We start from the raw sequence: 11,893 nt of genomic DNA, 5'->3' as shown, positions 1-11,893 counted from the left end.
CAATGTATAGTAGTCACCAATACCAATACACTAGAATATAAGTTGAAGCATTGTTTGTTTACAATAGCACAAAGCAGCAAGATCATCTCCTGGTCTCATAGAAGTTGGACAGAGTGTAGGATCTATGATGAAAAATATACATTTAAATTTTTGCATGCCATTTTTTTTTTAATTTTGAGAAATTAAAAAAGAAATTTATGTTTTAATATTTTCGCGTGTGTTTTTTTGTATTTGTGATTCTTTTTCAGAAAATTTAGAGAACTGCGCGGTACGAAAATATCTAATATTTTTTTGAATATTTTTTTTGTATTTCAATTGTTATTGTATTTGTGTCACAACACATAACAACACAACACAACACAACACATATATATATATATATATATATATATATATATATATATATATATATATATATATATATATAAATGGATTTCTGTCTGTCTGATTCTTATGGACTCGGAAACTACCAATCGACATGAAAAATGGTACGTAGGGGTTTTTGGGGCCGGAGAAGATTTTCATGATAGTTTGAGACCCCTCCCCCCTCTCTAAGGGGGGCTGCCATACAAATGAAACACAAATTTCTACATTACTCGAGAATTAATCAAGCAAATGAAACCAAATTAGGCATCTGGAAGTTTTAGGGTGCAATAAATGATTCAATGGTGGTTAGATATCCTCCCCCCTCTCATATGGGCATTACTCGAGAATTAATCAAGCAAATGAAACGAAATTTGGCATGTGAAGATTTTAGGGTGCAATAAATGTTTCTATGGTGGTTAGACACTCCACCCCCTCGGAATAGAAAAACTCGTGCCACGCTATGAAAAATGCCTCGAACGTTACGGTGATTATGAAGAGAAAAATAGAAAATAAAGCGTAGATTACGAAAATCACCTTGCTTTATGTCCTAACTTTATTTTTCCGCGATTTGTTCATTTCTTTAATGCAAGCGTTAACGGTAACAATTTCGACTCTTTGTATGACAGAAAAACAACTTCAGCAATTTTTCGACGAAAATTACAAAAGAAGTACATCCAATAATTAGCAAACTTCACAAAAACTTCTTGTGGAGAATCCTGCGGATGTGCACTGAGGTAAAATTCTTCTACCACGATGTAATAAACATTGGCATAATCATTTTCACTACACTCTGTCCAACTTCTATAGGACCAGGTGATGATCTGGCCGCTTTGTGCCATGGTAAACAAACAATGCTTCAACTTATATTCTTATGTATTGGTATTGGTGACTAACATACACTGCATGATTTTCATATGTGTGTGCAAACGCTGAGCGTAAACCAAAGGTTTTATATTTTTCGAGAATTTTAAGTTTTTATAATACCAGTTACATTGTTCCGTTGTTTTAGTTGTTTTGATCAATAAATCTGGAAAATGGCAAAGGGAAAAGTGCTAACGGAGGGAAAAGAAAGCCAAATCGATGCATTTCAGCAAGAAAATGTTGGTGTCAGAGAAATTTCTCGTCGGATTGGACGATCCCATCAAGTAGTGCTCAATTATTTGGCGAATCCTCAAGGATACGGTAACAAGGAGAGAGCTGCATGTAAATCGAAGCACTCTGATCGGAATAAGCGGGAAATAGCTTCGAATACCTCAAAATCACTTTCTGAGACGAACCAGCCCAGGAGGCTGAAGGTCTCAAAAATAAAGAATAAAATAAAAATAAAATCAAAATCGCTTATGCAAATGGAGCAATATTTAAATTTAAATGTTACTCGGGTGACAATTTGTTAAGTTTTGGCAAAAAATCCTCACATAAAAAGGGTTTATAAGGTTAAAGCTCCTCATCTTACACCATCTTACATCGGAAGACGTCTGAGTTTTGCCAAAGCTCACATGAACCGACAGTGGGACATGGTACACAAAGAATTTTTCAAAAAAATTTTTTGATGGTCCTCATGGTTTTAACGGGTACTGGTGTGATTTACGATAGAAGGAACAGTATTTTTCAACCAGGAATTTTGGTGGAGGCTCGTGCATGGTTTGGCCGAGATTCTGTGCAACCGAAAGCTCAAGATAGCTTTCACATTACCCAATGATGACATATATGTTCTGGAATCCTCTATCCTACCGTTTTTGCGTGGATATTGTCACAAAAAATTTACATATCATATTCATATCAGCAAGGAAACTGAGTAATGAATTAAGGACCAAAAACTTAATTTTTTGGACTGGCCGGCTCGCTCTCCAAACTTGAATCCTGTTGAAAATCTTCGGGGGATCCTTGTACGCAGAATCTACACTGAGGGAAAACGGTGCACCACGATTGAAGAGCTCAAGGTCGAAATTTCGGAAACATGGGAACAATATCGAGAAAATCGTTTAGCAGTATTTGGTAAATAATATTCCAACACGAATTTTCCAGGTTTTTAGCCGAAATGGCAAGGTTGCCAATTATTGACATGTAAATCAGCCGATCGTTTTGCATTTTTCATTAATAATACTTATGAATTTTGAAATGGTCTTATAGAAAGTGGACAGCTGAAATTATCATATTTGAGCACAATAAATAAACAAACAACTCTTTTGAACGAAATTGACGTTAAATATACTTTATTGTAAGCATTCAACAATGTATGAATGTATCTTGTTGAAATTGTAACTGTCTGAGTTGCAACGAAGTAGAATCAGAGTGGTCTTAGAGAAGTTGGACAGAGTGTATAAGGAAGTGATGTAATTACTTGTGTATGTTTTCAACCAATGTTGGTCTGTTTAATCTAATTCAAGAAAAAGCCCCAAACAGAAGAAGACATGCGGTAACTGAAACCACGACTCCAATGTCGTGCATTCCGCTAAGATCAACGATCTAGAAATTGCTATCCTGGGTCCGTGGTCCAGTAGTGCATTGCATTGATTACTATACACCGCGAGAGGGAGAGAGAAATGGGAGGATAGATAAAATCCCGGAGGAAATTGCTCCAATCAAAAAGTGGTGCTGGAAATGAACATCATAATCAGTTTGTTCTCATTCTTCCATTCTTGGTTTCGGAAGGTGTGGCTGTGTAATCATTTCTGTTCGTTCTTCGCTCGGGATGAACATTCTTTTCCTTGTGGCGAGTCGGAGTCGGCTATTCGAGGAGATAATTTATGAATTGATATGAAAAAAGCACTCATCCGTTCCATCATCAAACGGCAAGATTGCGGTCGGTTGTTTATTTTCGTAATAGAAGTTGAACTGTTTCTAATTTTCGACGCAATTTCGAAAGGAAACCAATTGTGGTGCAATTCGATTCAATAGAATTCGTTTTCCCTTGTTTTCTTCCCTGTCGAGATAAGTATCAGCAAGTTGAGTCATTGACCAGAAGGTTGTATGGTATAGGTTCATTCGCGTGATCTTTTCAATCATGGTTTTCCTTCGATTTTTCATCGAAAACTAATTTTACCACGGTAGCCCTAGTTCAATTCGAGCGCTAATCTATAATTCGTGACCCTCCGAGCTTATTACTTTCTCCTCGGGTCAGCCTAGTTCACCGTTAGCATAATTCTCGACGGCAACAAATCTCGGCATAATTTTTTTTTCCTTGGATACGCTCACGATCTGAGGATGAGTACCCTAGTAGACCTAGTGAAACCTATGTATATCTCGGTTAAGATTCAATTTCCACTGAAGCAATCAGGTTTTCCTAGGCCGACCAGAGCCAAAACGTAATCATTTCACTTTTCGTTTTCGCTGCCGCCAGTTGGGCTTTGTTTTCATCGTATGCTCCAAAGGAAGGTTAATCTCCGTCTGATGATGGGCTGCTAGTGATGATTTTCCGTTTTCCCTGTAACAGCGCGCAATTTGCGCGAACTGCTTTCGGTGGGATCTCTAATGACGACTCTTTGTGGAGCAACACTGGTTATTAGAGCCTTCAATGAAAACGAATTTGAAAACAAGCTTGTTGCTTGTAGGCTGAGTCTGATCGATGAGAAAATCCCGATGAAGGTGTATGCAAATCGTTTTTTTTGCCCAATACTGTACCATTCTGAAGAACAATTTGAAGCTCTCATCACGGCTTGGAATTCAGTCCATGCCATGCCCGACCCCTCCGGCAGACGATTCCAAAACAATACGTTATAAATTGGCAGCTTTCCCATAATTCCCAATCGGCAATGGTTACCCATTTTCGCGAACACTTTGTCAGCAGCGGGAAGTGCAAAACTGTGTTAACCCATTGTAGAACATGTATAAATTAGCATCCCAATCGGGCCATAGTTTGCCTCTTAGCAGAGAGACCAAGGGGGATTGAAATGTCTATGTGCTTTTGACTGATCGTATCTCGTTAGAGGCTTGGAGGCCTTGGAGCGCGAGCAGCAACAGCGGCAGCAGCCTCAACACGGTAGCTCATCTGTGCATCGCACGACAAACACGAGCGGTGTTTCCTATTTCGTGTATACCAAAGAAGAAAATAATTTTCACTTTGCAACCCTGGATAAATTTCACCCATCCTCTGCGATGTCTTGATACAATTTCCCATGCTCTTCCCTAACATAATTTTCGCCCCGCAGCAGCGATTAGTTTCAGCGGGTGTTCTCATGCTGATGAGAGAAGAACTCGCCATGCAATTTGTCATATATTTCACCTTCTCTTCATCTGTTCCTCTCTGCAGCTATGGTTGATCCACTGATCCACCTTCCATAACTGCAGCGAAGGAGGATGAGAGATGCGGAATTAATTACTGAATGTAACATCGCGCGGATATTTATGCATTAAGCACAGCATCCAGCAAATTCGCAGAGAAAAACACGCGAGATGCGCTGGATAGTCACCGAATCCGAATGTCATTCTAACCCAGCCGGTTTGGAAAGTATGTCGTCCTATGTCTAGGGCTGGAGATATTTATAGGCATTAATTTATGGTGGCTCTCTTCGTGGCCTAACAGCAGCTAGCTGCCATTGAGAATCCCTTCCAGCTCGGAGTTCGCTCGTTTGGCGTGAGCTGTACAGTTTATCAATCATCATCACCTCCACCGCCGCCGTGGCAACCACCACGGAGCGCTCATGGACGCATCTTGGGAGATGGCGTGGTTCTTGGACAATGTCAAATTAGTGAAGCGAGCATGTGGGAAGAGAGATGAAGTAAAGTCCAGTTAGTCACTCTGATTGGTGGTTGATACTAGTGGTTTGTTCTCGATCAATCATCTCTGTGGGAATTGGCAATGTTGTCAATTAGATGAGATGCGCAGACCACACAGTGGAATCAATTGAATTGGGATTACAGGCGGAAGACGAGCCATTATATCAAGTTGGGGAAAAATAAATCCATTATTTTTCAGATCAGCAGTTGCGCACTTCGCATTAGGGTCTTCACAGCTACACTGTCAATAATTACAACCTGTTCCTCTCTATGACAAACAGTGCTGCGAATTATCATGTCATTCAATTGAACTCGAACGAACAATTACCATCAGTCAAGCTTGATAGCGCTTCTATTCATCAAGAATATCGCAGGCTCTTGAGCTGATTTGACGAATGGGCATGTTTCATTCATACGGATCTCTCCTCACTGTATCCCTTGAATTCGATTTAAAGAACCTTAATTCAAGCCTCTTGTCATGCTGTTGACCTATAGCCCAGTTTTTACATCGTGATTGTTTAACACGTTCACTCTGGCGCTTGCCATCAATGGCTCGCACAAGCCTGATTCATCGAGTGGCGCTCACTACAGGGGGAATGCATTTGATTTTGTTTTCAGAAACGTTTAATAAACTCTTCGTATGCATCCCTGCGCATGTACGCGTACCTGTGCAAGAGCGTTTATGTTTACGTGTTGAAGATGACTTTGACTTTGATCGTAGACCGTTGACATTTGCGTGTGCATTTTATGTACACTTTTTTGGCGAAGAACTACGTCTTTTATTAAGGGTGCCAAATCAGAAAACAGGTAACGTTTTTATGAAATAAAGTTAACGTCAATGACTATTTTTGCCGCGAACGGATTTTGGCGATTTACATACCAAACGAATCGGAAATTCCCTAAGATTTGTTTGATATTCTATACATAACAATCCCATAGTCTGTATATGGGTTAAATTGATGAAAATTGACATTTGTTCCTTTATGTGCTTTCCAGAACAGAGCTGTCAATAACGAGAAACTTATCGACGAGCGACGAAGGGGAAATTGTAAGATGTCTCCGTGAACAAAGGAAAAGAAGAAGAACGAAGGGAATATTTGCCTAGAGTATAAACAGTGGATCTCCCTAAGGCAAACTTTCATTCTTCGTGAGGGAATCAACTGAACAGCATCGCTGGTGGGCTAGCTGTACGGCGAGGGCTCGAATGTCTTTCTCAAGGCAATGGGGATGGAGGAGTAATACGATGGATAAAGTAAAGTTTTCCAAGGGCCTTTTTGAAGGTTAGAAACGAATGAACTGAAGAAGTTTAAAGTCTCAAGCAAGGAAGGGATGCAAACTTTCAGTAACGTTCTGTGTTCAAAGCCGAATATCGCTTGTTTTTCCTTGTTTTGCGTCTTCGTTTCGGATTGAGCTGTGGACGCGACCGAATTACTCACTCACTGATGTCTCTGGCATTGCAATCACTGCATCAAACTGACGCCATTGTATTAAGGTTCTGAGCTACACAATTGTTTGGGGAATCATCAAGCTAAGAAATATAAATGAAAATAAATGTTCTGTAATTTTGTCAGTGATTTGGTTCCGCATGATGGTAGGAAAACTCTCTCCACAAAGGATGACTGCTAAGCTGATCTAGTCTGGCAATCTTCTGTTGAGAAGAGCGCAAAACAGAGATAAGTGTGTGTATATTCAGTTGCTTCAAGCCATCGATATATGGATATTTGTGTGCGTACGTGCGTGCTTTATTACCCGTACGTAAAAATAGTGCATCTACGCTACGCAAAAACCCCATTTGTATCTGCTCCCGTGTGCATTGGCCCTGTAACGATGGAACAATCGCCTATTTTTTTATGCTCTGCTTGACGATTGTTTGGTGTTGCAAATTATGCAGTCGTAATGATAAATATAAACAAGATGGGGAGACAGCGGTAGGGAAATATTTACGCTAGGATATTAGTTCTGGAATTTTGTATGTGATTCGGTTTCGTTTGCCAGTAGCGAAACTTTCTCCACTAAGGGTGACAGCTGCGCTTATCTCGAGCATGTATTGTTCTGCAAGCCCTAGAATGAATCATCGAACAATTATCGTCAGATGATTTTACAATAAAAAAAAAATCAGTGCGACCAAACTGGTAGAATGGATATTTCAAAATTTTCGTAGCATTATAAAATAATATCCGCAGTTATAAACAAGCGACTTGCATTAAACTAAAGGGTGTGTCACATCAAATTGCATCACGGAAAAAACGCTGTAGAAATTCGCCCAGTAGACCGATCCTTTTGAAAATTTTAGACAGTAAAATAAAAACTATTAAACAACTTTTGGCATTTTCCATTTTTCATACTTCGAGCCCAAGCCCGTATGCTCGTACTTTCCTCTTTACCCCGTCCATAAGGTTCTGTACAACGTCAGGTTGTAGTTTTTTTTGAACAGAAATCCATTTTCTCTTGAAGTCCGCCTCCGATTTGACAACTTTTGGGTTCTTCCGGAGGGCCTGCTTCATAATCGCCCAATATTTCTCTATTGGGCAAAGCTCCGGCGCGTTGGGCGGGTTCATTTCCTTTGGCACGAAGGTGACCCCGTTGGCTTCGTACCACTCCAACACGTCCTTTGAATAGTGGCACGAAGCGAGATCCGGCCAGAAGATGGTCGGGCCCTCGTGCTGCTTCAATAGTGGTAGTAAGCGCTTCTGTAGGCACTCCTTAAGGTAAACCTGCCCGTTTACCGTGCCGGTCATCACGAAGGGGGCGCTCCGCTTTCCGCAAGAGCAGATCGCTTGCCACACCATGTACTTTTTGGCAAACTTGGATAGTTTCTGTATGCAAATCTCCTCCGGAACGCTGAATTTGTCCTCTGCGGAGAAGAACAACAGGCCCGGCAGCTGACGAAAGTCCGCTTTGACGTAGGTTTCGTCGTCCATTACCAGGCAATGCGGCTTCGTCAGCATTTCGGTGTACAGCTTCCGGGCTCGCGTCTTCCCCACCATGTTTGCCTTTCGTCGCGCTTAGGAGCCTTCTGAACCTTGTATGTACGCAGGCCCTCCCGCTGCTTGGTCCGCTGGACGAATGAACTTGACAAATTCAACTTATTGGCGACATCCCGGACCGAACTTCTCGGATCACGTCTAAATTGCTTAACTACGCGCTTGTGATCTTTTTCACTGAAGGAGCATCCATTTTTGCCGTTCTTCGCCTTCCGGTCGATGGTTAGGTTCTCGAAGTATCGTTTTAGTACTCTGCTGACCGTGGATTGGACGATTCCCAGCATCTTACCGATGCCCCGATGTGACAACTCCGGATTCTCGAAATGAGTGCACAGGATTAATTCACGACTCTCTTTTTCGTTCGACGACATTTTTCCAAATTTACGAAAAATTGACAGTGAAGCATGGCCAACGTGATCTATACACTCTTATCTGATTTTAAAGCGAAAGCTGAAGATATAATTCCTGAAAATTAAATTTCTACAGCGTTTTTTCCGTGATGCAATTTGATGTGACACACCCTTTACAGCGTAGTTCTACGTCAACAATGCGGTCGTGTCTTGAACACAACCTCCTATATATTTTTTAATTTCAATCAAGCAATTTTGAGTAAAAACTTTGAAATTTTGAGTTGCTCTTTTTCACCATAGGTGCACAACTAGTCAATTTACTCACGAGACGCTTCTGCAAATTGCGTTTAAATTTTGCTGGATGGTAAGTTGTGCTAAATGATCAACTTCCGGTAAATCTTAGGAAGAATGCAAAACACATTACGTCATTCCAAAGATTACAAGTTTGCCTTCTTTGCTCGAATGACCCACCTCGATCAGAGCAACCAATCAAACTATAAGTCAATATATCATTAATCAGAAAAATAGAGCGTAATAAAGCCAATGCGATGAACCAAAACTTCAAACCGAATCACTTTTTTTCACACCTTTCCGCCTATGCGGAGCGAGCTTTTGTTTGCTCAGAAAATGCCACAGCAAACCAGCGGTGGCCATGAAAACCATACCCTACTTAACGCCTTTTCCGACTTTTCTTTCCGTTTAGCCGGCATTGTGGGCTGTAATGAGACTGCCCATCAGCGCGCAGCAGCACAAAGCTTTTTATGTCCGTTCAGTGTGCGCAAACCTATCACAACCAGCAATATAAGGCGGTCCTCTTCCATTGTGTCAGAGGTTCATTCCTGCTTCTGGAATGCCACTGGAAGTATCTCATCATTAGCTGTGAAGTTTGCTTGTTGTCCGAACAATCGAAACGACGAGGGGCAAATGACCTTCAAATAAAGTGCCGAAAGTTAATTTCTTCCGTTTTTTTTTGTTCGTGAAACTATTTTAGCGGTCACCCGGAAATCAAGATTGTGCGAACAATAAAAGGTATGACAATTAATTCAAACCTCTCCGGCAGCATCCTATCATTCGACGAAATTTACGCTTTGCCCAGATTATGATTTTGTCGTAAATTATTTATCATTCAACCAAATTATGGCATGAATTACAATAAAATTTCACTTTCAACGGCGGTTGATGGTAAAGGATGCATTCGGACAGCTTTAGAAGAAGTGAACCGGCAAATGATTCAGTACTAAAACATCTTTTTAATTACTCATACTCGAATAATTATGAATCTCATATGTGTTTCATGTAAATAAATCATCCCAGTTAAATAATATGGGCTGAATGTGACGCTTGATCTTCGATTGATAAGTAAACGAAGAGCATTTCCGTCCAGGAAAAAAAAAATACATGAAAGCAGAGAAATTAATGTCTTTCTCTTCTATCTCTAAGGTTATTCTGTTATTTTAAATCGAAAACAAATGTGAAATCAACTATTGTTGTACCTCTGTTCTAGTTAAAACTTGATATTGATATTAAAATTATAAAGCTTTCTGGTTTTGTGTTGAAGTAAAATCCGTAAAAACAATTTCGGCACAAAAAAAAAACGTGATTGCCAACATCAATTATCAGCATGTCGTGTTCGAGGTGCCATAGCTTTCCAAATGTCCCATCAGTACCTGCTGTAGATGATTGCGGAGCGCACGCTCCTCACAAATTTGGGTCTTAACCTGGGTCATATCCTGCTGAAGCTGACGCACGGTGATGAACAGTTGGCGTAGTGTGGGGGTCATGTCGTCGCACTCCAAACCTGAAACGAAAGCAGAAGGATAGCGTGAGAGGAGAGGCAGATCTTGCTTCATGAGAATACTATCAATCCCTATGTTCACACCGCCAGGGATACAACTTGGATACAGCAGGAGTAATACACTGCGTTTCATAATTATAGAACCAGTCATTTTTTCCTAGTTTTCAGAAATATGTAAAAAGTGAGAGCGTTGCTGTATTCATACCACCTATGATGAAAAATATTTTGCACCTATGGTCCTAATTCCAACAAGCAAAAACGTAATTTTCTTAATTCTGTTAATTTGTGTTCCTAATTCCAATAACCAAATTGTCATAATAATGAATCGATTCAAATAGTAGATTCGATAATGTTTTATGTTGTAAACAAGTTAAATGAGTTAAATAAAACGCAGTGTAAGTCTGGTCAGCCTTATTTATCATTTTTGATAATGATGGTCCCACTTCATTCCCCTACAATGGTTTCAGCCGGACGAGTTGTCTTTAAGATAAATAATTATAAGAATTTACTTTTGTACTATCTATTTGAACCAGTAAACAAGATAAAATAAAAATAAAACGGACTGGTTATGCCCCAGACATAGAATCAAAATTTGATGAGCCTGAGCTTCGTGTTTCATTTATATGAAGCGAAAATGATAATAGATTTTCGAGTGTAACAAACACGCTTTTAGGACAACAATTATAAGAGAAAATTACCTCTCCCGTATCAATTATGTGTGTTCTATGTAACGCATTATCTGCAATTGGGGATAAACCTTGAACGAAAATTGTGCCTGATTATAATTTTATATCATGGATAAAGTTTTGATCTTTGGCATTTCCCCTTTTACATTTTATACATACGTTTATTCAAGAAAATGAATAATTTGTTACTTTTTATTTTCGTCGGCGATCATTGTCTGTAGCACTCCATTCCACAGTATGTCACATATACCCACATATTCGTGTGATCTTTTTAAAAGAATGGAACGTAATCATACTCGGGAAGATACGCCATGAAATGTTTTATTAAACTGATCTTTCTGAGTTACTGCGCAACGATATAGTGCTGTAACATTTTTTTTCTTAATAGAACACAATAGGAAAGGATATTATAGATGAGTCACGAACGTTACACGTTTGGAAATTTTGCCACCGGATTGAACAGACAAGGGCATTCTGAAAATACTTGCAAAACAATCATAGCACAGAGCTTGCACTGACGGGTGAAAGTAAAGCAAAAGAGAAATATTAAATAGAAAGTACCGCGTCGGTGTTTATACCGTTAGGTGGAGAGTGTTTGTGTATGATTGAATCGAACGTGAGAGTTATTGATTTTATGCGTTGTCAAAGGTATATAACAGTGGCGGTAGAACTTTCACCTGTGACCACACTGGATGTCCAGAAAAAGAGATACATACTGGCAATAAGGACACAAATCTCGTGTACAAAAATATATCAAGTATCAACCACTTTCAGCTGCTTCTACAATTCTACCCAAACCCAAAAATTTCTACTGAAGAATCATTTTATAAAATTATATACATTCTAAAATCATATGCTATGTAATAAAAAAATGTTGTTTATAATTGTGTACGAGCCTGTGTAAATATAGGAGTCTTAGTTCATTTGCCTTCTAGCCTTGAGAACGTCCAATTTGGAAAACTGAATTAGCGCTCGGCATTGAGTAAGACCATTTGG

General features: G+C 39.7%; 1 protein-coding gene across 1 annotated transcript in view; it reads right to left on the bottom strand.

Annotated features, from left to right (window-relative positions):
- Window positions 1–9,646: 9,646 nt before the first annotated feature.
- The window catches only part of LOC129772875 (rho guanine nucleotide exchange factor 7), a 76,871-nt gene continuing 74,624 nt past the window's right edge, over window positions 9,647–11,893 (bottom strand). The window contains exon 8 of the mRNA XM_055776404.1: window positions 9,647–10,214. Coding sequence (XP_055632379.1) covers window positions 10,033–10,214 — 182 coding nt within the window. The 3' untranslated portion in view covers window positions 9,647–10,032. The remainder of the gene's footprint in view (window positions 10,215–11,893) is intronic.

This window comes from Toxorhynchites rutilus, chromosome 3 (assembly GCF_029784135.1).
Source record: "Toxorhynchites rutilus septentrionalis strain SRP chromosome 3, ASM2978413v1, whole genome shotgun sequence".
Classification (NCBI taxonomy): domain Eukaryota; kingdom Metazoa; phylum Arthropoda; class Insecta; order Diptera; family Culicidae; genus Toxorhynchites; species Toxorhynchites rutilus.
The sequence above is the reverse complement of the archived record's forward strand: the minus strand, read 5'-3'. Positions and strand labels throughout refer to the sequence as shown.